At 39.9% G+C, this 27,103-nt stretch overlaps 2 protein-coding genes across 3 annotated transcripts; both read right to left on the bottom strand.

The window, feature by feature from the left end:
- Positions 1-227: 227 nt before the first annotated feature.
- VGLL1 (vestigial like family member 1) lies at positions 228-10,433 on the bottom strand. 2 transcript variants are annotated; one of them, XM_056359725.1, is made up of 6 exons: positions 8,773-10,433; positions 6,129-6,192; positions 5,065-5,294; positions 4,071-4,487; positions 1,894-1,953; positions 228-1,222 (listed from the first exon to the last, which is right to left on the bottom strand). In XM_056359725.1, the coding sequence occupies exons 3-6, from the start codon at positions 5,273-5,275 to the stop codon at positions 1,182-1,184; spliced, it is 729 nt and encodes a 242-aa protein (XP_056215700.1). In that variant the 5' UTR covers positions 5,276-5,294; positions 6,129-6,192; positions 8,773-10,433; the 3' UTR covers positions 228-1,181. The 2 variants fall into 2 exon arrangements, with proteins under 2 accessions (XP_056215700.1, XP_056215701.1); XM_056359726.1 differs by lacking the exon at positions 8,773-10,433 and having other exon boundaries at positions 6,129-7,426.
- A 1,975-nt stretch (positions 10,434-12,408) lies between these two features.
- Positions 12,409-25,559, bottom strand: HTATSF1 (HIV-1 Tat specific factor 1). The gene is made up of 9 exons (XM_056359724.1): positions 25,152-25,559; positions 21,130-21,334; positions 20,759-20,806; positions 19,367-19,521; positions 18,439-18,602; positions 16,693-16,792; positions 16,089-16,178; positions 15,495-15,632; positions 12,409-15,109 (listed from the first exon to the last, which is right to left on the bottom strand). Exons 1-9 carry the CDS (start codon positions 25,317-25,319, stop codon positions 14,825-14,827), a joined length of 1,353 nt encoding a protein of 450 aa, XP_056215699.1. The 5' UTR covers positions 25,320-25,559; the 3' UTR covers positions 12,409-14,824.
- Positions 25,560-27,103: the final 1,544 nt, after the last annotated feature.

Genomic DNA, 27,103 nt, shown 5'->3' on the forward strand with positions numbered 1-27,103 from the left:
AAAAAGTTAATTGTGCTCCTTTATAGTAAATAAATCGATAGATAATGGAGAAGGAAAAGAACAACCGCCCAAATCTTTTTTTATCCTTAGGATTTACCATAAAGGCTAAGCCGTCTCTCTTACTGCAGGGATTACATATACAAACCTAAACATCAGTCACATGAGGTTTTACTCACAGTAGCTTCAACAAACATATTTGCCAAGGGCAAGTGGTGAAGTGAGGTGGGCGGGGGGGGGGGGACGGCGACGGACGGGGGACGAATCTGAACGTGCAGTATCGACATACAGTTCATAGCTGCCACTTCTGCACAGAGGAGCACAGACACCACCCCCAGTCAGCCACTCCGAGGTCTGTGGGATGCAGTTACCACGAAGGGATTGATTTTTCCTTGTTCAGGTGGCCAAGCCTTTCAAACTCAGTAATTTAAAATTCAGCCCCACAAACTTTTTATACCTGCAGAGAGACTGGGAAAATAGACCATTCCCACCTCCAGCTTTTTGGTCAATGGTATTTTAATTGCATCCCATGAGGATCCACATTTCATCCCAGATCTAGTGTCAATTCACCTTTTTTTAGAGGATGATTATATATTATGGGAAGCAAAATAGTCTTTGGGCATATGCATATTATATAGTTACTGAAGAATGTGAGTATGATCACAAATTACTGTATTTCAAAACAAATAGAATAACGTGCTTTGCTGATCTGTAAGTCTCATGGTCTAAATGCCCATGGTCTAAAACTATTTTAAACGATATGGAGATATTAAATTAAGCGAAGAAGCTGCAGCACTGAATTTATGCAAACTGCATCCCTGCACTTATCAGTTATCAACTGCATTGAATAAAAATTGTGCTTCTTATCAAGAGATGGTAAACAAAAACACAGAAGGATGAAAGTGCTAGGAGTTCTTTCAAGAGGGCTACATGAAAAGCCTGAAGTAGACAGTATTTCTTCACAACATACTGTCAGGTTTAATACCACTGCTATTAGAAATTATTTAGTGAGTAGAAAAAGATGATTTTGCATTCCCCGAATAGTAACTAATACACGTATTCTTCCAACTGAGAGAAAAAGCACAGAATAGTTGCAGTTCATTTCTTCTTGATTCACAGTTGCAAATAATAAAAGTTCACAGCAAGAACTTTCTCTTTCAGAATAAAGTAGAAACATCCAGTTGCTAGAAGTACAAATCCTGTCTTCTGTCATGAATCTGAATACCTGAAAGACACAGCAGTATCAGGACAGTCAAACAGCACGGTCCACGCAATCTCTTCAGATGTTGTGAAACAGAATTGCACCTCTGGGTCTGATGCAAGATGGCCCTTACTAGAATAACCAGAATGACCCATCCAAAGTATTCCCAAAACATTGCACGTCAAAGAACCGACATCAGGGTATGACAGTCTCAAAGACTAATAAAAATATGGAAGCCTGAATACTTCAGGAATAATTTCTTAGAACAACTCTTCTAGCAGCGTGGTGGGCTTGCTGGTGAAAACTGCAGTAATCTAGCACACAGGTCCAACAGGGACTTCAGCCTGAAGCTCGGTGCTTGAGATAGAAAGCAAGAGCTGTCCTATTTTTCTGGGATCTGAAACTTTGACATCCAGTGCCAAATAGGCATCGTGAAATGGTTGATGGCAAACCACAAAAACTAAGGCAGATGGGGTTAGAAAATCATGTATCTTATTTTAATAGGATCTTTTCCTTCTTCTCTGTTAATGTAATTACAGGAGATGGTGTATCTATAGGTGGGAAGAAAACAAGGTTTTGAAATACAGTCTGGAAGCAAGCAGGGAAGCATCTTTAATTCCGCATGCTTAAGCAAGGCAGCTATCTGTCATAAGTGAGCACTGTTTTGTTCCAAATCTGCTGGTTTTGTTACTCACCTGCAGTGCCATGGCTTACACTGGGATTTTCTGAGCTTTGGTAAGAGCTTGCTTTCCTCTCTTAAAAAAAAAAAAAACAACAAACCACCATAAAATACTGGAGATGAGCAGAGATTCAACACAGAGCTAAAAGTAGACAGTAGTTCCTAAATAAACCTTGTGCTTTTGCAGCCCAGCCTATAGCACAGGTGCTGGGGAGCTCTGTGCTGTCTGGTACAGCAACATACACTTTCACAAATATAAATATCAGCTGTTCTTAAACATGACACAGCGCAACAAGAAGTATATTTAACAGACAGAGCCAAGAAACAGGGACTCGCACAGCCAGACTAGCTGCACACATCCTAGGGGCTTGCCAAAGCCTCCCTGTGAACATGGGCCAGCTACTTCTTATCTGTTCTTTTTGGTTTGCTTGATTAGCGTGTTTGGCATTATACATGTGGTGTTATGAAGCTCCCCAAATATTCAGAAAGGCCCTGCAAACAGCCTTAAAGAAAAGGCTTTAATTGACGATAGCTGGGGAACATCAAGCTATTTAATTTCCTTTTCAATTCTTCCCCGCTCATTTTCTTGCTGAAGTTTTGCAGAGGGGAAAAGAAAGAAGAAAAAAAAAAAAAAAAAGTCCACTGTTGCTAGCACTGCTCCCCTTTTTTTGATCCCAAGACTAGTTTCATGAAACATCTTTTTTGTTGGAGTTGGCTCCTGGGGCTCTCAAGCCTCGATAGGCCCACATTGCCCCCTTGGGGGAAAAGGGCACCTAACCGTGTTCTTAAATTAAATCCTAGAAGTCCAGACGGTGTCTTTAAAGTAGACTGACATTTAGTAGCTGCACGAAGTCTGGGGTGCGTGCCTGTGCCACACACACAAACAGCCTTAGCTAAATCTACCTATGTACCATGAGCAGAAAGTTTGTATTCCAGCTGAAGACGTACGTACTTGCCCTTTTCTATGCACAGAGACAGGCATTAGACACTCCAGCAGGAAAAAGTTAGCAAAACACCTCAAAAGAGGACTGTGGATAAGACTGCTTGCAGATATAAATACTAGTTTTAGCCCCCATTCTGCCAAATTCCTGCTGATGCAGATTAGAAACGGGGTAACTAGTAGGTATTCCACAGCCGGTTATTTTTCAAAACCTAAGACTCAGGATTGCTTCTTCACGTGCCTGGTCCTTTTTATCTAGAAGCACCAAGTAGGATGTACTGTATTTTTCCAGCAGACTCCCAAAACAATTTCACAACCCTTTTTCTTGGAGACCGGTGCCAAGCTGACTATCTGGGTAATGCCCAGGAACAGCAATGCAGATGTACCCGAACAGGGCACCAGGGCTCTGGCCAGCAGGCTTGATCCCAGAGAGCTTCTCAAAGGCAGAAATTACTCACAGCGGAGCAATTTTATCCAGGACACCTCGATACTATGGAGTCATAAGCTCCTGGGAAATGGCCTGGACTCACCAGCCATCTTTATTGTGTGTGCTGGTAGTACCTAAGGGTTGGGATTCCTACGAATTGTTAATAATAAATAAGCAACAACCATCGCTTCTGCGTGAATTGCATTAGCTCTGGGAAATCCACTGCAGAGAGCAAACACAGCCTTTGACACGCAATTAATAAAAAATTTTTAAAAAAGCAATTAGCTGGGAGAACAGGCAAGGTGGGCCCACCAGCCCCTTTACCCTAATCCTTCCAGCTACAGACAAGAGAGTGGAGAGGGAGAGAAACCCCCGACCTTTCTGGTAAGGGCTGCAGTGTCACATCCTGAATTCAGAGCACCAGTAACGCCCTACACAGTATGATAGGTTGCTCAGGGCTCTTACCTGGCCATCCCTTTCTGGTCATAATACAGGAGCATGTGGTACACACCATACCTTCTACCTCTAAGGTAGAGATCCTGATAGCACTGTGAATAATGGTTATATTCAGTTAAAATACCTCCCTAAGTTAAGCCAGAAGGTAAAATATTGTGCAAGTGGGCAATGCGTATTTTTTGATTAAGCCATACCATACAGTTCATCAATCCAAAGTAACACACTACACACCATGGGTCATCTCTTGAAAAAAAATTTCTATGAGCTGGGCTGAAGATGGCTCCAATTTGAGAGCCTTAGAAACAGATGGTATTATTTTGTCTCTTTACATATGATGCCACCAAAGAATAAAGTGATGGTATTTCCTTACCTCCCCCAGGAGCTGAACTTTGACTTATATTTTGTAACCTAGCAGGTCCAGTCATACAAGCAGAACTTGAGTGTTGCTTCATGGTACATTCTTGCATGGATGTTAGGCACCTTTCCTGTTCCAGAAGTCCAAGAAGAGAACCGTATTTCCTGCCAGAGATCGGTTCATCTACCACGTGCAGGTCAGGCAAGGCATGATGATACGCTGAACTTGTAAGACTGGGAGTCCCAATTGAAGGGAAGGGCCATAAATCCGCAGGTTGCGTTGGATGACTCCGCAGAGCTGATGGCTGGTATTGGCCTGCCATACCAGCAGCAGAAAAATTCAGACCAGAATTTGGCATGCTTGTCGCAGAAGATGATGGATATGGTTTGGAGCAATGTGAAGAGAAATTCCACTGATGGGGAGACATGTTATCTACTTAAAAAGAGAAAGAAAGCATCTGAAGACTCATCAATTCTTACTTTTTTCCAAGGCAAATTCCAATGGATGAGAATGCCACCAGATTGCGTATTCATTTTTACAGAAATATATTTTTACTTTAGTGCTTCTCATCTTAAAAATCAATCACAAATTCATATAAAAAGCAGACTAAAGCACCACCACCAATACTTTAAAATAATATTACATTTGTTTTCTTATAGGCCACTAGCATAGGCAGGTTTTTAACAACTGCAAGCTTAGACAAATATATTTTTGCAAAGATAACAAAGTCAGTCATAAGGCACTTAATGCATCTGACAGCAATGGAGACTTTTATCTGAAAAGTGAGGACCCAGTCCTGCCAACAGGCCTATGAAGAGCTTGAGAAGCAACCCAGCATGCACAGGATTTACCACAAGTCCCAGCTACATAATCCAGGGCTTTGTCAGCACGATTTTCTTGCTTTCTGTTTGTGCAGAGTTCCACATTTAAGCACACTGCATCTTAAATTCCTTAGCGAAAGCTAGTCACCCCCATCTAACACCATGCTCAGACATGGAAAGCAGCTCACCGTTCTTCAGGACAGCAGTCTCGCCCTTGTGCTTTGCGCTCAGGTCTTGTGGGTTCTTGGCATTGCTTAGAGCTCTAGAAAAATGTTCATCTACCACGCTGTTAATATCCCCTTGAAAATACGTAAATACAACACTCTGAGATCCCCATTCTGTTTTCACAGGTTCTTTGCTTTTACATGGCTTTGGAGAGAGCTTCCTTGTCTCTTCCATTTTCAACGACGAACAGTCCCTGCAAAAAAAAGACCCAGACTGGTCAGAGAAATACTATTCAACTTAAAGTGCACAGACAGTGGTGAGCCCATCTCTCTCCTGAAACTAGCAGGGCCAGAAGAACTGTTACTAGGAAGATTAAATTATTTCTCTGGGTTTCTGCTTCTTCCACACACCTTTTCTTTACCCATTTCCCTATTATATACTTCTAATATGAAATACTTTTAAGTATAAAATAGAAGGAGAAACCTTTCAATAAATACATACTACATTTTTCAGAATTGTGATGGGAGTGCACGTCTCCCAATCAGACAAATTGAGTACAATTAGTCTTTAACTCATTCAATGCAGTATCTTTTACTGGTGAGTTCCAAGTTTGATGTAACTGCACAATACGCAGCCTTAGCAAGGGATCCTGTACCTTGAAAGCACTGAATGGTCCAGAGATGCAGAGGGCCTGACGGGTACCAACCTTGTATAAGTTCCCTGTCAACACCATAGCATTTGCTCTAGTGAAGAATAAAATGGGCACATCTATCCACTAGCCATCATTTCTCACCCTGCCTTTATAACCCTGCACTTAGGACCTAGTACCGTGCAAATATGACCTGAGGATGGAACTGCGCTGAAAGAACTGAAGCACTTCGACAAATAATTCAGAGGTGGTGTTAGCTGTGGGTGAAGTTCCAGGTGAACTTATCAAAATGCTTTGCCCAACTCTGTTTTTTGCGTTGTTCAAAAAACATATTGACAGAGTGGGGGGAAAAAAACCCCACCCCAACCAAGAAAACATACTCATTGGAGGTTAAAATAACAACAACAACAACTTTAGATAAGGTAAAGTTTGAAGTACCTTGATCACTGTCAGCACAGACCTCCACAAGGAAAAGACTTCCAAGAGTAATTAGTTGCTCTACCTGTTAGAAAAAGACACTAGATTAAATTATTGGAAACTCAAATTGTGGCAAATTCAAGTAAAAAAACCCAACCCAAACCAAAAAACCTTTTTTCGTTCAAAACAACTTACCTAGCAACATGGTGGGTCTGCCAGTTGCTTATAACTTAGTAGCTAGTCTGCTAAAACACACACTGTAGTTCAACCAGAAGTTAGGGATTTAAGGCAGGAATTACTTGAAAAGAGTTTGCAGGCAACAGAAGACTGTAAGACTTCGCGTTTTCCTTAAAAATCTCTGCTGCCAGATATGGTAAGGGTAGGACAAGGCACATCACTGCTTGCCCTGGAAAAGCATCGTTTTTATGCATTTATGTAGCTTCTATCCGCAGGGGAGCTAGTTCCGCAACCAGAGCTCATATGTTCTGCTGTAATCAGAATCATATTTAGCAATGCTCTGGTTAGGAATGTTGTGAGAAGTGCCTGCTGTTTCTATTAAATTTTCCAGTCTCATTGTCAGCTCATCACACCACATAGCATAACAGCAACATTTACCTTGGTAGCAAAACCAAGGCTGTTGTTTTTCAGAGACCGGGGAAACCTTTGGCCAATAGACAGCTGTATCACACAAAACCTACTGAATCATTAGATCGGTGTTTCCATCCCACTGACTCTACAATACGCAGCGTTGCTTAACCTATTCCAATACATTTATCTGATTTATTTTCTAACACCCCCCACACACACACTAATGCTCAGAAACTTCCCAGTAAACATTGCACTCATCTCAAAGGGCAGCAAAGACGGTCTATTTCTTACACATGAAAGGACTGCTCAGGCTGCAAAGCCCAGTATTCAGATATTCAGAAATATGAGGCTTAAGGTTATTTAGCTGTAATCTAACCCTTTTTATGCTTAAGCCTTCATCTACAAACTTCTTGCCCCTGTTTATCATCTGCTTCTATGTCTGGTTTTGCTTGTTACCTCCACCTCCCCCATGTTCTCTGTTCAGTTCTCCCCCCTTCATGGTCCCTTGCTCAGCTAGCCCTAATCACCTGTTGTCAACTACCAATTCACATTCAAACTCTAGAGTTCCTCAGTCCTCATCTAAGAAATCGTCCTTCTTGCATCCTTTCTGTGGCTCCAGCCTCCGGTCCACCTAAACACAACGGTGGGGATAGGACACATACAGGTTGGTCACCAGTTAGGAAATGCATGGGGATACTCTATAACAGCCTTTTGATTCAGAAGACAATCTTTCAGAACTTTAAAACTGACCAAACTTTCCAAAACACAGAAAACTTAAACCGAAAACCCTTCCTCACAATTTACAGGCACCTTCCAAAGGCCCATGAGGGGAGCAGGAACAAGCACAACCCAGCCAAACAACTGGAAGAACTTCAAGCACAGGAAAAGACACTATATTTTCCCAGTCCTGTTTTAGAAAGCAACCCACGGTTTAGGTGAAGAAACTTTCTGGTTGCTCAGCTGGAGGCCAACACTTGCCATTGAAAATTCCAACCCAAGCAGCAAAAGCTTGGCAAAGTCGTTAGCAGCCATATGGCTTGAGAATGGACTCCATCATGCCACCTCGACGGCAAGCAAGCAAACCAGCTCTTCCTACACTGCTCCACCACTACAGATCAACATACAATTTAAAAAGTGTTACCTCTGGCCCAGAGGTCTCTTTTTCCTGTTCCTCACTCAGTGCAAGCCAGCCATTGTGTCTTTGTGCCACTTTATTAACATGCTTAACTTGCTTCTGACATTAATTGTAAGCTCCTTTATTGGTGTGTAGCAGCTGTTGAACTTGTGTGAATTGTGACCACAATGCTAGAACAATTATAAATAAAAAAATGCTAATACAATTTTTTACAGAAAGAATGGTCATTTATCTATTTTTTTTTCTCATTTCCCTTAAAAACTTCTTATGCCTTCCAACAAGCACTCATAAGAAGGCTGGATATAACGCAGGTTACATCTCAGTCCTTTCAGTGACCATATACACATGAGAAATCTGATGTCCCAGGGCTCAGGACTTAGATTTGGGGCACTGTGGTCTTCATTACCTGAATTTCCCATTCTTCCATCTTCCAGCAGGAAGTCTGCAAAAACCGGCAGAAATCCTTCCAATTTGTGTCTGCCACAAGCTGTTGTCAAAATATAGCAGAAGTGGAGCTCAGGATGAAACAGACTCAGCTCACCTCACACTACTCTCAGAATGGGTTCATCATGGCAATGATGTGTGTAATTGTTAAAAGTTACGTGTCCTTTGGGTGGACAAAGATTCATGCTCAACACAGGTTTAAGAGACGTTGTTGACTGCTCACAAGTGACAGTACTTTACAATATTTTTCACATTCCCCACCCTGGCTAATAGTATTCATCTCCCATCGCTGTATCATCAGACAGAGAACTCTCTGTTCTCTATTTCATGCAGCCCAAACCAGTTTAAATTAAAAAAAAAAAATTAAAAAATCCACTTCCCAAGTATTAAGCAACAATTTAACAAACAGGCGTTTTCTTTTTGCAAGTAGTTTTCAAATGGAGGAACATTTGAGAAAGTCAGTGACCATAGATTGAAATTCTCACTGAATTCTCCTACCTTAACTCACTGTCACGAGCGGTGTTACAACAGTAGGATTTTCCAGACGTGGGACGGTCATGCCGCGTCCGGCAGTTTGGGATCCTTCCCCCAGCAGGCTATGTACACTCTCCAGCGACTGCAGGAGGAGACAAGCAACGTTCATGAACTCCCTACATGCTTTCTAGCCTCTAGCTGCAAGTGAACTAGGCGTTTCCTTCAGCCTATCTGCTAAGAATGCATGAAATGCACTCCAACAAGTCAACCAGGTTAGGAGGTTTCAGGAATGAGGAAAATAGGATTGTAAATAGGTTTTGGGTATGGGTTTTTTTTTTTTTTTTGTATGACAATGTGTACACAATAAAGAAGAGAGCGTCTGGACTTTGGAAAGAGTTTAGAGGAAGATGATAAACAAGTTATGGCGAGAACCAAACATGGCCAGGATCATAAAGGATTTTCCTGTGCCAGACTGTATCATGTTCAGTATTAAGTAGGTAACATCAACAAGAAGGAAAAGATCACCTGTCTCCATCCCTGATAAACTGGGTAAGCAATTCTCTCTCTCCTCTTTGATGGATCTGTTTAAATGACTGAAGAAATCTTCAGAAAATAAAAATACCATTCTTGTTCCGTGTTATAGGAAGAAACAGATAGTTTGGTGTGGGTTTTTTTTGTTTTTGTTTGGTTTTTTGGTAGGAATTTTACCAAATTGCAAGCCATTCCAGAATGCTGAATTGGGGTCAGATTTGCCAGTCGCAGCTGGAAAAACACACTGGGGAACTAGTCATCAAACGGGTGACATTATGACTTTTACACTCTAGCTTGTTTACTCACCCAGAAAGTAGGAGAGCACAATCCAATTCCCTCTGCCTAAATAGCTATGAATCCACCCTCTGCCCTCTCCCAGAACAAATTAACTACCAGGCTGTAAGACTTCCCTGGACCGTGTTTAGTCTTTTTGACACACACTTTGCATAGCACATCCTCACTGTGAGACGGGATTCCGGACTATCAGCAGGGCAAGTGCCCTCAACACCTCCATCATTCGTTGATCTCCTCTTCTAAACCGCTTCATATAGCAGAGGTTTCTTCTGCTAAAGCTTTTCAAGACCTCACTCAAGAATTACCTCTTAAGTTGGCAGTTAAAGCACTCATGAGGTTGTCAGATGGCATCAGTTTAAAGCTCCTAGGTGAACACCTCAAAGAACTACTGGGTAAAAGATCATCCTCCTTGTTCCTTTGTAGTATAGCAACTGAAACAACTGATTTCCAGTGCTTTTTAAGTATTCAAAGTGTCAAGGTTTGAAGAAAAATTTTTCTTAAAAAAAATCTTCATTTCTGAAATTAAAAATTGAAATTCTGCTTGTCCTTAACCAATAAAAATCCTGCTACAATCTCAATTGTAACTATGGTGCCTACAGTCATTACTCCCGCTCTATGCAGGGTCTGTTAGCACACCAAGCCAGAACGAAGTTGGAGGCAAAACCCACAGAGAGGGAACAAATACCACGTCCCACTGCGAACACTTACAGTTCTAGCAACATGTCTACGGGACTCCAGTCGGAAAGCTCCGGCATGTTAACACACGCTTTATAAACTGAAGTCACTGTGCACTGAATGCTATGGTTATCTTTTACTGAGGAAAAAAAGTCAGACAAATAAATTATCTCAAAACTGATCAGAAAAGACTTGTTTTGTTCAGGAGTTTGTTTATTAAAAAGGTAGTATAAAACACAACCCCTTTAAGAAACAAAATTGAAGACAAATCGAGGATTCTCAGATGCTGTCACAGGTCTAGATATTATTCAAATATGATTTATTTTTTTAAATGTTGGTTTTCTAAAGGATAAATGAAAATGATCAATTTAACTTATCGAAAGAAAATAACCTGTCAGAAAAATTCCAAAGTCATCTTACTGAAAAGTTTAATCTAACAATATACTTTCATATTACAGAATGAGCAAAAAACAATTTGCTGCAAAAGATTTCATAATTCTATAAATATTTTACAGAACTTTCAGAGTATCCTGACAGTAAGACTTCAAGCCTTGTATAATGAGCACTAAAATACACACAAGTCAAATCAACACAAGTACACAACTTACATAATTCATTTATCATACTGCAGTATGTTTCCTCCAATTCAGAAATAAAAGTAAGAATTGAAAATCCAATTAAAAGCTATAGGGATGTAATATTTTATTTTTTTCTTAAGGATTTTTGTTAGGTTAAACAGTTCAAGAATTCAGGGTACGGATATCAATTTTACTGGAAAATTTAAAGGCAAGTTCGGGTTACTATGAAGCATCCAATACCTTTAAGTTTTTTTTAAGTGAATTAAGCTAAGGATTTGTAATTGCAAATGGATTAACCTTAACTGAATAATGTCTAGGACATGTTTTAGCCAAAATGCACTGCATTTAACATACTAATGATTTTAAGTGAATTGCAATCCTTATACAAAATGTAAGTTGTACGAGAGACTGAAATTCAATTAAAAAAAGTCATTAAAAAAAGTCAGCAGGAGAAACAGATACACATTTTGATGCAAAATGAAACTAATTCTCTCTTTACAGCTGTGTATGAACATTCGAGAACCTGCTACAACTTATGTGCCTTTCCTTTTGGGGCTTTTTGTTTCCAGATGCCTACCTTAGCCATGCTTCCTCAAACCACGTACTCTCTGACAAATACTTGTAACTCCATACAATTACCTTGCCAGCAAACCACTAAACAGCATTTGATTGTAAAGCAAACTACCAATGTATCTTGAAGCTAAGCAACTGATTTTGTATTGCGTGGTTAAGAAAGCGATTATCTTTGCTGAATCATGCTGAAGTATCGGTTAATACTCTTTCCCCACTGTTATATTTAAGAGGCTTCACATCCATTTCGTTACCCTGTGCAAATTAGTAAAAACAGCTAGAGAAACAACTGAATTAGCTAAAAACAACTAGAGGAATCTAGTTCAAAGTTGAGCAACAAGGATTATCCACAAATTGTTTCAACCTGCTGCTAGTTATTGTTTGCATAATATATGGAGGGAAGGAGACAGCTTTTCTTAAAACAAACCTCTCGCCAAAAGCCTAGGGATGAAGGAACATGCAGTATACTGGGATTGGAACCAAAGAAATACTAGAAACTGAGCAAAAATTTGATTTTGTCACTTCTAATGAGTGACAAACCATTAGAAAGCACTTTTAATTAAAGAACGAATACAGTGAAAACTGCATTAGGGTTTTAACTTCTTACCAATTTATGATGCTGCTCAGTCAGGAAAAAAATGTAAGTTTAAAAGCAACTCAGCTTGTTCAACTTCAGATTTGTTAACATTTGGTATTAAACATTACTGCTTTATATGACAAGATTTTAATAATCATACTTCAAAACAGTGATTTTAACTTTTGTGAAAAAAATTCTGTTCAATTTATAAAATTTTTCATTGTTTAAAAAAATGAAAAAAATCAAAAGAATTCAGTCTCACTGAAAATCCGCTGAAAGGAAAGTCACAGCTGCATTAACCTCTCCACAGACTACTAAATGCCTCAATAACTCAGTAGTTTATAAAAATATATTTTTACATTTTACTGGGGAGTAACAGAGGTAGACAAAAGGAAAAACCAGTCTGAGTGTAATGCCGCACTTCAGAACAACATGTTTGCATGAAAAAACAGCTTTTATTTCCTTAAGAATCCTAGTTAATAGAAAAGCCAGTAATGCATTTGGTCTCAATATATGTCGGTGCTTGACTTCACTGTTTAGAGGAAAAGGTGAAAAGACTTAACATCATGTTTGACTTTTGAAGCAAGCCAATCAAATTTGTACACCAATCGGAGAGAGGAAGGTTACTGCACATATAATGATTATTTTTCAAAGTCTTTTCAAACACTAACACTAACCTTATTTTTTTATATCTGATACCATAAGGGTTCATAGAACTGTACAATTCTTTACATACTTTTAAGTTTCCCTGTATCAGCTGCAATTCCACTGTAAAACATGTGATTTAACTGTGTAGAGTGTTACATGACTAGGCTCTCAAAAAAAAAGTTAACGCTATAGTCTAACAGATCTAACGCCTGGAGTCTAGAAGCTGGAAGAAAAAAAAGGAGCACTGAAAGCAATAACCTCCACACTACATTACACTCTCCATATGCAAAAAATTCCAGCCCTCAAAGGTCTGTGGTGCTTATTACCAGTAAAAATAACCGAGGCAGAACCAACACAACTCAGAGATGTAATCTGAATATGCCACTACATGCAGCCACAAACCAGGCAGTATTTCAGATTCCCCAAATTGTTCAAACACCTGTTTCGCTGAAACGTACAATTCACACACTCATAAAAATGAGAAAATGGTCTTTCTTAGCTGGCAAGAGTTACAGGTCTTCTTTATAATGCCACTCAAAAGTGGAAATCTGTCATTCCAGCTTATAATGAGCCCCCAGAATTCTAAATCCTGAATTCAAATATCATCTCTCTTGTAAGACCAGATATTTTGTCACAAAAATATACCATTTATAACCATGTGCCAAGTGTTAACTTAGATGCTCTGGTTGGCATAGCTGCCCACACATATCAATTACACATGAAAACCAAAACACAACAAAACCAAGCCATACTTAAGAGTACCATACAGATTTCTGGAAAAAATATAGATGGTAATCTCAGAGCACAAAGTTTGAATACACCAATTTTCAGTATATTCTGAATATTTCATGATGGAAATATAAGAACTATCATCTATGGTCTTACAATCCAGTATGAATTAAAAAAAATCAAAAGATCCTCCTTACAAATCAGCACTAGTAACCATCCATATGAACAGCATGCTATGAATTTAGCACCAATATATTAATGGTTTAGTGCCTATATCCATATTCTCCTATCCTTAGGTATCAATAGAATCGGATTCTAAATTAAGAATGACTGTGCCCAAAATGACTCCCCCAGTTATTTTTGAAAGCCTGCCACTTATTAAGTTATCTAAAGTTAGAATGTCTTTTTAAACCCTTGCTTTTGGAAGTATTTCTAAGAGGGCTAGTATCTGCTTTTTCCATATAAAGGAATATTATTTGAAAGCATATTTTCAAGTATTCTAACTTTTGCACAACAAACTGTAGTTCAAGTTGCCAAAAGCCTTTAAATTTTATGAAACATGGGAGATTTTCCCCACTTTGAAGAGCCTGTAAGGCTAAGCTAAAAGTGTTGAAGTGAACTCACACTTACTCTAACAAAGTTAACAAAACCCTTTAATATTAAAGCAAAAACTAAACAAAGTAAACACATCAATCAAAAGCCTATTCTGCATACCTACTGCATACAGACCATGAGAGTTTAAGATCAGTCTTATTTCACTATGGCCTAGAATGTGTGTGCTCATGCATTTCTAGTCTCCTTGACATAATTCCAGCCCCAACAGAAGATCTAAACAGGGGAAAAAAAAATAATTTACTAAGTGATGTGATTTAATAGTCTATCTTCACTCAGCTTGCTTTATGTTGGCTACGTCAATGCCGTTTGTATTCCACCTCCCTTAAGTTTGCATACTACTCTTACCATTTGCTACTTAATGCATAGCAACATATCCAATGCATTCACCCTATAACGTATCACAGCATCTGTTCCATAAAATGATCCAAAGTACTCAGGACAAGAATCATTTTTAAGGATGAGATACCAAGTTCCAAGGCATACAGGAAAATTAACAGTAAAATCCACAAGTTTTGTAATAGCTTTGCATTACTTAAGTTACATATAGTTACAAAAACTTAAGGGTTATAACATATTTCACACTTACATAATGTAACACTAACACGCATAGTTAGAACAAAAGAAGCCTGACGAGTTTCACTGCATTCTTGGCAACTTGAGTTACTTTACCTGAACAGCCAATTAATACAAACTTTTAGAACCTCATTAAATACTGCTTTTAATGAAAACTTCAAAGCACACAGTTGATGACATTCTAATATGCATATGTTCCTATGAATATTGTCTGCAGTCACCCTGAAGAAAGGGATAAACTCAAACATCACCCTAAAACCCATGCTTTCATAAAGCATTAAAGATGTTATGTATCTGCTTCAACATCACTGCCTGCAAGGCTGCTGTCTGTAGATGGAGCACCATCTTCATTAATGCCCTCACCATTATTCTCCCTCTTATGGGCTTCATCATTTACATCCTCCTTAGATGTGTCATTAACTTTTGAAGGTTGTCTGCCTTCAGGCAGTTTAACACTACTTGTTGCAGAATCTGAATCAGCCGTAGTTTGTTGCTCCTTTGCATCAGGATCCTCTAAAAATGATCCCCACACCTTGAGCCTTTCTTCCCTTTCTCTTGCAGTCTCCTCCACCTAGTCAAGATACGTTTATACACATCATTAAGAAGTTATACTTGTAAAAATGAATATTTACACAGATAAAGTTATACATTTATATTGCAGCAATATCTCAAGACTTCAGTAGGCCCTGTTGACTGAGCACTAATGATCTGTACATCCAGTGGCTAATCCTGTAAGCTGGCATCTCCAACACATTATTTTTAACATCAAATGGGTCCTTTAAATATTTGCTAAATTGATTAATTAAGGATGATATTTTGGAAACATCCTAGAAGTTTCTGAGAGGAAGCAACATAGGGCAGGGGTGGGCAGGGAAAGGGGATGGGAACACCAAGCACTTCTTAAATCTGTTTTAACTGGAGGAAATATTTGATGAAATAAGAGCATGAAAGGTTACCTGATAATCTGTTACACCATCCCATGTTTCAGCACTGAGCTGACGGCCACCAAACCACCTTCCATTTAGAGTTAGCTTGCACAGATCTGCTTCTGTTGCTTCTTTAAATGACACAGAAGCCACGCCATCAGGGTGTCGCTGTAAGGAGACACAACTTTCATAGAATCACCAAGTGCAACCATTAACCTGGCTTTTAGTCCAACATCTTTTAGACTGTGTACAAGATCGGTCAGGATATAGCTCCTCTCCAATCATACATGATCATGTTTGAAAAATTCAAATGGCAAATTTACAGATTTTATTCTATTGGTACACAGAACACACTTTTTGAACACAGAAAACAAATGTTTCAGCTAGTTTAGCTACAGATAAATGTATTTTTACATAGTTTGCCTTCACACAGGCTGAAATAGGTGCTTAGAAATTCATTTCAAAAACGTTTGATTTTAAAATACTGAAAAATTACGTTGCGTTTCCATGAAATAAACACATAAACCCAAATAAATGCTCCACTCTTATTTAAAGAATTAAAAATGTTTTGCACATTTACATATTACATCGATTCTGCCAACACAACATGTAAAAAATACCTACATCAAATATGAGAACCTTCTTTACTTGACCAAACTTTTCACACTCTGTCCGCAGATCTTCTCTGATCTCATTTAGCACTAACGGATCCTCCTGCAGTGCAAGCACACAGGTTAAATTAAACAAAAGCACTTCTCTCAGCTTTATTTTTGCTCAATCACCAATGGAGTGCATCTGCTAATCTATTAGAAGTTGATGAATTAAGTGTTGTCACACTGCATTTTCAAAACCACTCAGGAGCTGGCAGACAGCCCTTACCTGAATTTAATAAATGGTACTTACTGATCAGGCTATTTTGTGCTGGTTTCTCCATTCTAACATAGTTACTGTTTACTCCTCTTTCCAGCCCCAAAATTAATACTTTCAGGACGCACACAGAAAAAAAGGCAGATTCAAAAAATACATTCTTACCAACGTCTTTTTCTTGCTTTTTGGAGATAGAGAAATGAATTTTAAGCAGATGCTTGGTACAGAAAAAAACCCTGCCTGAACGGTAAGTTTAATTTTGTTCTCATCTGCTTAGAATTTTGCTAAAATTCTTATAGCAGAGTTCAGACAACATTAACTGTAACAGCACAATCTAGAGTAGCAAAGCGCATCTTCCTACCTCAAAGTCCTTTGGGTGAAACATATTCCTGATAATGACAATGCGTTCATGTCGCATTCGAGTTGTGCCATCTTTCTTCTCAGGCCTCCAATCCAGCTGTCTAATGAAATGAAGCAACAGTAAGAAGATATTGTTGCGGCTCTCTTCAGTTTCTACAAGTATTTGTTGAAAAAAAATGATTAATTTGACATTTCTTGCAATACATCAACTAAAACATTTGTTTTGACACAGAGTTACATTATTCTTTTACAAAATGCAATAAACACCCAGTTTTATCACTTCTACAAAGCAGTTGAGGTTTTCAGGTACTTAAATGCTCGTAGAGGGAATACAAATTATTTTAAAAATCAAAGTATTTCCTTAAAAACGTTAAAAAAAATAATCTTCAATTCCTTCCTAATATCAGCTCAGATACAGGAACCAGCTGATGCCAAGTATAATGAAACTATTGGTATTTTACCATTTTTTCCTAACTTACTTTGTAAAAAAAGGGATCCACTATTCCCCTTGGTAAAATTTAACTGCTTTTATTCAAACAAACATGCAAGAACACCTTCAGTCTTACGCAGGCATTGCTGCAAGATGTATTTTGTTCCACAGTGTACACAGCCACTGCCACAAACTAGCAATGTAACCCAGGGCATCTGTTCTATGACTTTGCCTTCTCACGAAAAATGTTACTTCTCGTAGAAATGCCTACTTCATATCCTATTACAAAAAAAAAAAAAAAAAAAAAAAGGACACATTCACTTACACTTTAAAAACTCACAATCTTATATTGTGGGGGAGGAGGGGAGAAGTGGAATCTTAAGTTCCTTCCTGTACCTGCTACTTTAGCTGAAGAAAACTTGGATTTCCAATTAAGGTAGTTTTGCAAGTAAATTATGCTCTTCCACTCAAAAGGAACACCAGCTGAAGTGAGTTTATTCACACAAATCACTGTCAAATGCAATTTCACTATTTTCATATGTCTCTCTCCACACTGGAGACTTCTTACAGCAGGCACTGCAATGTACCTTCAGGGCAGGTACACTTCAAGCTACTTTTATTTTTAATTAAGATACAAAGTAGCCTTTGCTCCCTTTTAATTTGGCAAAATGCTTCTGCATCACTATTAAAAATGTTTAGTGGAATGCTGCTTTCATTGAAATATTGGGGAGTCCTATATACTCAAACTTCTTTCTTCTTTAGTCCTCATCATCTTGGTTCCAAAAGGCAGAAAAAAAATTTTTAAATGACAAAAACAATGAATCTAGGTACAATTGAAAAAACAGTGTATTTCATACCAGAGAGAGATGTCTCGGGGAATCTACAGAGATACTTCAGTATTTGCTCCTATGGCAGCTAACATCTCTTGCCCTTTGCAACTAGTACAGTAGAAACAATACGTGGACAGCCAGAGTGTTATTACCTTATAAAATTAAGTCTAGATATCGTGACAGGACTTGCGGTCTCACACACTGAGAAAAAGTCTTTTATTTCCCCAGCGTTGTAATACTTTCTTCTACATCTGAAAGGATCTGGGTTCCCTATGTATTATTTTAATGTGTCAATCATAAAGAAGTTCATTATGCCAACATTTAATTTAGAAGTTTCTTCCCTCCAAATGTATGTTAAGAGCTATTTCACTGTCAGATAAAAATTCAACTTTTGCATAACTCTTAGCATTGCATTTGAAAGAAAGCAGCGCTTCACTAACAGCACTTAGAATTCAAGCAATATTTAACTGAAATAAAAAATACAAACTTCTGCTGTTGGGACAACTTCTTCTTGTAGTCTTTACACTTCTTCTTCTTTTTGCTTGCATCATACTCCCCCTTCAGTTGAAACTTTGCAACTTCAACATGCAATTTATAGCCTCTAATTTCTGCCTCATCCAGAAGTCTCAATGCAAGTTGAACTGATTCTCTCTAATTGAAGATAAAACAGAGGACAAGCTTTAAAATACATGGCACAGTCAAATTATTCCAATAAAATTTCATAAAGAATATTCTGCTAAGAATCAATTCTCTGTCACCGAAAACCATAATGCCATCTCTTCCAAGTCTCTTGACACACAGCTGGCACTGCTTTTTTTACCAAACCCCTGTATTTCTTCACCACTGCTATAGCAGATGAATGCTCCCGAAAGCAGCTGCATACATTTCATTCAAGTATTTCAAAGAAACCCACGTGCAATGGTCAAGCAAGCTGAAGAATTTAAAAGACATGAAGGAAATATTACTGCAGCCTAAAATTTTATAGTTTAATACAGAATGCAAGAACAGTCCTGAACCTAACCAGTTCTCAGCTAAAAGCAGTAAGTACAGGACTACAGTATGTTCCTTCCCATCTCATTATTTTGTATTCTTGGCCACACAGTGGCATATTTTAGAACTAAAAGGCAAAGAGGTCACCCTTTTCATGCCGTAACCACCAGCACCCCAGGCAGGAGCATGCAGACACATGTTCAGCAGGTATTACGGACATTTTCAGGGGGAAGGTAGGCATGGATAGGAGGAAACAAACAAGGTGCACAAGCAGATAACTGGGTATTTCTGGAATAAAACTTTAAAACAGACACCTAAACTCTTAAGTTATACTTCAGGTATTTCAAGAATCTTCTATGATTCAGAAACAGTGGCCACAAGTATCTGCAATGGGAAGGAAAGCTGCATTTCAGTGCATCGCTGACCTTTAGATAGCAACAGAGGCCATCTCCTTTAAGATTTCCTTCTTTATCTTTGTACAATTTGATTTTGTGTTCTTCTGTCTGAGGATCTCGCATAATGATACCACATTTTGACATGACTTGTACAAACTCATCTTTTGTAATGTCTGGAGGTAAACCTGCAAAAATTAAAACAGAAAGCTTGAGTATGTTCAATTCTTTTAAAAATTGCATTAGAAAAAAAGACCCCCAGTGTTTCTTTAAATGAAATATCAAAATTAAGAACAAAATTTTACATACACTGTAAGGAAGCACTGCCCTTGGGACCAGTATTTTTTATATTACCTTTTAAACATTACATCATACTAATAATTTGCCAATCCTTTTATTTTTTAATAGGTGTAACACATAGCAACATCTTTGTGCTCCCTAATAGGCAGACCTAGAGCTTTAGAGCTATACATGATACTGACACTGCACTGGCATGATACTGACAAGGCCCATGCAAATATAACTATCCTGCCCAAGTTTCAAGTTCCAGTCAACCTCCAGGAATTTGAGGCACAACCCCCCCCCCCCCCCCCCCAAAAAACAAACCAAGAAAACCCAACTTATGAACAACTATTTTCTCCATGCACAAATTCGACCAAACAAGCCAATGATGAGCACAAATTCGACCAAACAAGCCAATGATGATGTATGGAGTTTTTAAAGTCTCACCTTTGAATTGAGAACAAGAAAAAGAAACAAAACTGAGAAGAAAATCATGTGAATGTTCCATGCTAGTTTGTCCTGAATGAAGATTTTTGAGAACTCAAGTGTGCACATTTCTGTGAATGCTCAGAACCACCAAATGTACCTTTGTGCATGCACCTAAACATAGCACCTCAGCATCCAAACCAGGTAGAGAAATACCATAACAAATGCACAGATAGTTTCATTTAAGCTTCCCTGTTACCTGCCCATTCTGTTCCCAGCATTTTCTTGTACTTATTGTTTCCTCCTTCTTATCTAATGATTTAATGATGTATTTATTAAATCAAATAAAGATTAAAATATTAAGTGATGTGTATAGTCAATGCACTAACTTATAAACTTGTTCTCATTACCCAATTCCTTAGGAGCTTGCAGAAATTGATTTTCTTGGCTGTAGCTTACTTAAAAAAACTAGTATTAGTGACTTGGCTGACACAGCTCACAGAATATCACATTTAAAAGATAAAAGCATGGAATACGTCCCTTATATTATTTCCCCATATGGGCAATTTAAAGGTCACAAAGACATTAAGCCGTCAGGAACATAACATTAAGTAGCTTGCAAGTGACAGACTGAAAGATAATACGAGAACTCAGTGAGACCTATATGAGTCTCTTTTTACCATATTTAGCTCAAAATAGATAAACGCTATTACTTACCAGTCACATAAACATTTGTGTTTCTGTCTTCTTCAACATGAAACCATCCTAAAAAAAAAAAGATTTAATACTCAGTTATGCCAATATATTAAACATGGGAGCATACACTAATGTTCGCATTCCATCAGATTTCTAAGAATTTTTGCTTGCTCACAGGAAAAGCTCTTAACATGCCTTACATTTGCCTTTTTTCCCCACCATGTACACAGACTTAGGAGAATAGCTGTGAACTACCATACAATTTTTAAACCATTCTGGAAGTTTTCAGAACCACCCGTATCTTCACTGTGTGTAACACTGAACAATCGCCAGTTACCACTCAGTACTACACAGGTTACAGCTTACACAGAGCAAAACCGTTTGGTACCTACCTGGCTCAAGCTTTCGTTTTTCTGGTTTTTGTTTTGGATCTGTTTGTTGTGGTCCTTTCTCATTTGCTGATGGTTGTGTTCCTGATGTCTTAGAACTTACTGGTTGCTTACTTTCAGTTGCTGTGCCAGAAGCAGAAGAACTGTCTTTATCATCTGCATGGAAGCCATAGTTGGCATGGTATGTTGCCAGGAAATCTTCTGTTATCTGAAAAGAAATTAGGAAAAATAATCCAAAATTTTGAAGAATTCAGGTTTGTAAGTGTTTTAAATTTAACTTAGATAGATGATGGTCATTTTCTAATCTGGCAACACAGAAAATAACAGTATTTTAAAACTGTCTTTTAATCATCTCTAAAGCCATACATACAAGAACAATCAGTTCAGGCATTATCTGAACTAGACTAACACACTAACCCCATACAGCACACGAAGTTTTAAACAAACGTTTCACTTCTGCCTGTTTTCAAGCAATGTTTTCTGCCTTCCAGACAAATTGGTATTGCCTGAAGGACAGAAACCAAGGGCTCCTGACCATGTTGAAGAGATAAAGTGACACTGACAGTAAGCCAACGACTTCTTCACAGATTATGAACGACTGATATTTGTAGGCATCTGCCTTTTCATAGAAACATTTTCAGAGGTGACACATTTGCACTTATAGACAAGAAATATTGCACTTAGATGGAGAGGTAGCTTGACACACTGTTTATAAGGCTGTACACCCTATACCCTATTAATACATAAATAATTAGCTTGCTCTTTTCTACAGCGAGACAATATCTGGATAAAATGTAAGATTGGCTAACGTCTACCTTTTAGAGACCAAAAAATCCCTACAAATTACACCCAGCATTTCTAGCCAGGTAAGTTTTAATACCAGCCATCAGCCATAACATGCAATGAGATAATAAATCATAGCTGCTTTTGCTAGCATCACTGCACTACAAAGTATTTTCTGAAGTTACACACTCTGAAATGATTTATTCCCAAAGCTGAGCCTTAACCTTTGAAAATTTACCTGACACTTACCTGTGCTGCACTTGCTTCATCCATGTTCAAAAGAGAACAAAACTTAGTATCATTAAGCTATTGTAAGAGAACAGCACAATGGACAGTACTAAGTGTCAATGATAACGTAATCTTTTATCTTCCATAGTGATTTGAAGCTTGATATTTCAACTCTAAGCTTTTATTATGACAAATCAAAAATGCAGAATGCACAGGCTTGTTGTGAATAACGCAAGATGCCATGGAGCCTCATCTAACTTAAAAGTCTAGCATGAAATAGCTCCTACACTAAAGAAGATCTGCAACACACCTCAATCAGAAATGTAAGTGGCTGCTCCTATAGACACGACACAACGCCAAGAGAAAGGAAGAGTACAACCATCTTTAGTGAAGAAAAGAAGACTCTGTGTTCTAATCAGGTTCATTATATTTGACACTAGCAATCTTAGCAAATCCTTGGCTTCACAGTTGATGAAATCCAGAGAATTAACATGCTTCTAAACTTTCCTGTGAACAGTATTACTCATTTTCATCAGAGAACCTACTGATAAATTACTGATTAAACCTGCAGCAACTAGCCACCTTCCTGCAGCAGTATTATTTTCAGCTTCATGGGGAACCACCTTCTCATGTAAAGCTAAATTTATTCTTAGCAATTTACCTAACACAGACTTTCAAATTTTGCCAGTCTTTTTTTCCCCCCGTAATACGCTATCATCCTACCATATATACCATTACAACTACTTCAACATAAAATGCATTTTTGGAAGCATAAAGGAATTCATACAAGTATAAAGGCTTTTGTTGGAACTTAATGTGGTACCATGTCTGCACAGAAAACAGTCACAGAATTTCTTTCTTGGGGCTCCAATCCAGTTGTGGTGGAGAACATCACAGAAAGAGATCAGGTCTATCTCCATACCCACACAGTTGTACAGTCTGGAGCAATTAAGCTTATCGAAAAAGAAATACAATACTACAGGACATGCTAGCATGCAAATAACTACTGGCCACACCGAAATGGAAAGGAATAGATCAACCAAATGAAGAACAGATACCCTACACCTAAAGAAGACATCCATCTTTTTTTTCATAGCAAGTGATGAAGGCAGATGAATTCAACATGCAATTCTGTGCTATGTCTGTGAAGGATGATAAAAACACCCTTGTATCCATCAAGACAGTACCATTGAAAGAAAAATTATGAAATCATTACAGAAAGTTGCAATCGCTTTTATTAAAAATTCGCCTCCATTTTTTTCCGGAAAATATCAACAGTTAGTATCATTAACTTTTTGCACTTCTTTGAAATGTGCTTTAGAAGTTCAGCAGATGCCCAATTCCTGAAGTAGAGTAGCAGTGTAATACTAGTCTGTAGATTATGATCACTCAAGACCAGTCAGAATATTTTAATCTTTTGTCAAAGAACACTAATAAGAAATTTTATTACTGCTCATGGAGTAGAGAAAGAACTACAACTTCTGGCTGCTGCGGTCTCTTAAAAACTATTTAGATAAAACATTCTGTTGAATAATCATCAGCAAAATGAAGAAACCTGAAATATGGTATCTAGCTCAATTCCTATCTACGACACATAGTGCTTCACAATAATTCTTTACCAACTTCTACTATACATCATTTTTACTAAAGAACTTTGCTGTTCCTATATAATCTGTCCAACCCTTAACGTTATCTCCTCTCCAAGACACAAATTTGAGGGAAGAAAGGCATTTAGAAAAAACTAATGTCCTGAGGAGACAAATTTTTAAAAGAGGTGAGCAAAAGGGGAATAAACAGAGCAACGGGAAGGAAGGACCCTTTTACTATGTTTACTTGGATATAGCACTCCGCAGGGAGCCAGGGATACTCGGTTATCCACTGCTCCATTTTCTGAGTCTGGATTTTTCACATATTTTTACCCCTCCGTAAGCCACCTGCTACATGGACACCTTACTAGGTTTACAGACATATAAACTTGGCACTACGGGGTTCACTCTCACTCAGATTCTCTGAATTGCAATGAATTCAGAGCCACAAATAAGAACTGGTATATTATGTTTATCAAGTATAAACAAACGTCTTAATGCTTCTAAATTAAGTAATTGCCCTCATTGATTGTTATGCAGTAACAAAACTACTGTTTCACTTGCAGATCAGTAATTGGCTCAACACATTAAATCTGTGCTCCCTCTCACTTTGAAGAGCCACGTTGTTAGAGTAAGTTCATTTTCTATACATACAATATTTAATTTAAAAAAAAAAAAAACCAAAACCAAGATGAAAAACTGCAACATGTTTCCATTCTGTGGAATGCCTCTAAACCAAATACACTTAATTTTCAAGTGCATTTCCAAGACCCAAGGAGAGGGAATAAGGCATCTTTTACACATGCATTGTTTCCAAATAGTAATAAAAGAGGGATATACTACTCCATTTTCACCTAGACCTCTTTAACAGACTAGGTCACTTCTTTCCTGCCAACAGAAAGAGATCACCATAGTTACTGTGATAAAGAAACCTAAGCTTGTCAAAGGCAGTACCGATCCGTTTTGATCCATAAATATAACTGTGACTTCATGCCAGGCCCGAGCAATTCTACAGATTCACAGCCAAGGAGAAGAGCCAACCTGCAGCTCGTCATAACAAAAGAGCAGAAAGCAGCCGGTAAGGTTACAGACAGATGGAGACAACGCCAGCTGCCGTGGGTCTGCCTGCACATAACGAGTGTTTCAGAGCCTTCGCAGCCGACGCCCGTGTGGCTGGGTGCAGACAGGTGAGGCACCTCCGCGGTGAGGAGGCCCAGCATCAACAGTTCCTCGCTCTCACCGTTCCCCGAGGAAACCTGGGCACGCCAGGGGAAGGGCTGCCCCACGGCGGCCTGCGGGCCAGGCAAGCGCCACGCCGGACCCCGCGGGGGCCGCAGCCGGGCCAGGCCGCTCCTCACAGCGCCAGGAGGGGAGGGGGCCGCGGTGGGCCCGGCCCGGCAGCCCTCAGGGAGCTCCCCCCGCACCCACCTTGGGGAACCAGGCCTTCTTCTCCCGGTCCCACTCGTAGGCGGCCCCATCGGCCGGGTCCACGTAGGTGAAGGGGTCGGCCTCGCCCTCGCCGCCGGGCTCGGCCTCGTACTGCTGCTGGAGCTGCAGCTGCCGGTAGAACTCCTCGTTCCCGTCCTCGCCACTCATCCTGGCCCGGTCGGCGGGCCTCGGCGGGGGGCTGGGCTGGCGGAGACGCCCGCACCGGGCCTAGGCACCGGCACCGGCACCGCCGCCTGAGGCGCCCGCTCGCCCCGCCCCTCTCGGTGGCGGGGCCGTGGAGCGCGGGCACTCGCAGCCGGGAGCGGCGGGAGCGCGCAGACCCCCTACGCCTCACGCGGCCGGTGACCGCCCCAGAGCCCCGCCGCGCGCAGGAGCGGAAGCAGCCCCCCACCCGCGTACGGGTTTTTTCCGCCCTCCCGCCCCTAACCCACGCTTCAGCCACTGAGCGGCGGGCTGACTGATCACGTGAGAGAGACACAGCCAATGGGAGGGAGAGAGGGAGGGAGGCAGGGGGCTCTTCCTGGAGCGGGCCGGCCGCCTGGGGGCGCGCGGTAGGGGGCGGGGTGTGCTTTCCCGCCTCTGGGCGGGCCGCGGCCTGCAGTGATGGCGCAGAGCGAGGGCGGTGGCGGCAGGCTGGGCCGCGCAGGGGAGGGCGCTGCTGGCTCCGGCCTAACGCCTTTTCCTCAGCCTGCAGTCTGTCTCAACGCAGGCAGGGCCAGGGCCTTGGCGTGAGCGCGGCTGGCCCTGAGGCTGGGAGATCCGTCTCGGCCTGCTGTGGGCAGGGAGCCGAGCCCGGAGAGGCCTTGCGTGGAGGCTGGTTTTAGTTACATGGAATCTTTTAAGTTGGAAAAGACCTTAAAGATCATCGAGTCCAACCATTAAGCCAGCACTGCCAAGTCCACTGCTATGATAAAATAAAAGCCTGCTAAGGGCCATGAAGCACTGAAAGTATTTCCCCCCTGCTGTGCCTTGGGCAGCACTGAATGGTCAAGTTGCTGCTGTCAGTTGCGCTGTGCAGTTAGCTGGCTGCCATCTGCCACTGCCACTGAAAGTCTGTATCCACACCCTACCAGAGGCAAAAATGAAACCAAGAAGAGGTAGGTGAGATGAAAATGGCTTGCTAAATATCAAAAAAACCACATTGGTTCTTGCTTCTCCCTGGGCACTTGTTTGTGGTGCAAATGGGTTGAACAATTAAGCCTCCGGGGAAGAGGCATCTGCTGCCTGGATGTACCGAGGTATCTGTTGTCCACAGGACGGGAGTGTGACAGGCTGAGGGTGACCAGCTACAGCTGTTGTGCTCCCTTGGGGAAAGGGTTGATCCATTGGTACAACGCAAAGGATGAAGCTTGTCTTCAAAATTTTGCGTTGGTTTGCATTAATGTCTGCATAAGTCTCGCAATGAGTTCTTAAGCATTGTAGTACTCTGTGGATAATTAAATATTTTAAATCAAATTTTCTTACTCAAATCAGTTCTCTTGAAATAACTTAATTCAGAGCCATCTAGTGGTTTTCACGGTGTCATCCAGGCAGCATTACACCAAAACCAAATTCAATTGCTGAAGTACCTACTTCAAAGTATTTTTATTTAGAAGATGAAGAAGCACACTTTAAGTTTTGTTTTGCAAAATTTAACACAGAGCTATAAACCCCAGGTATTAAAACAGTGCATGTGTTTTAAATGAAAATTTAGCTGAACAGCCCCATCGAAGCTGGCAGTGGCTGGTTGCCAATGACAAAGCAATCTTTCTACTCAGAAATAAAAACAATATTCAGTACAGAAGTTTTCTGGAAATAAGTATTCCAGGAACAAATATATCTTTGCTGTCATACAGACTGGAATGATAATAAAATCAAAGACACAATCCTGAGCTTGCAAAGCTCTGTAGGGAGAGACCGACATCATCTAACTGGCTGGTCAACAGACTGTC

This window comes from Falco biarmicus, chromosome 14 (genome assembly GCF_023638135.1).
Source record: "Falco biarmicus isolate bFalBia1 chromosome 14, bFalBia1.pri, whole genome shotgun sequence".
Taxonomy (NCBI): domain Eukaryota; kingdom Metazoa; phylum Chordata; class Aves; order Falconiformes; family Falconidae; genus Falco; species Falco biarmicus.

Coding starts and splice junctions, on each gene's coding strand:
- VGLL1 (XM_056359725.1), bottom strand. CDS start 5,275: ATGGAAGAGACAAGGAAGCTCTCTCCAAAGCCATGTAAAAGCAAAGAA. Junction 1,954..4,070: donor AAGTTCAGCTCCTGGGGGAG/GTAAGGAAATAC, acceptor TTTTTTTTTAAG/AGAGGAAAGCAAGCTCTTAC. Junction 1,223..1,893: donor TGTAAGCCATGGCACTGCAG/GTGAGTAACAAA, acceptor TGTGTCTTTCAG/GTATTCAGATTCATGACAGA.
- HTATSF1 (XM_056359724.1), bottom strand. CDS start 25,319: ATGAGTGGCGAGGACGGGAACGAGGAGTTCTACCGGCAGCTGCAGCTC. Junction 20,807..21,129: donor AAAACGAAAGCTTGAGCCAG/GTAGGTACCAAA, acceptor TTTTTTTTTTAG/GATGGTTTCATGTTGAAGAA. Junction 15,633..16,088: donor AGAAGGTTCTCATATTTGAT/GTAGGTATTTTT, acceptor GTCTCCTTACAG/CGACACCCTGATGGCGTGGC.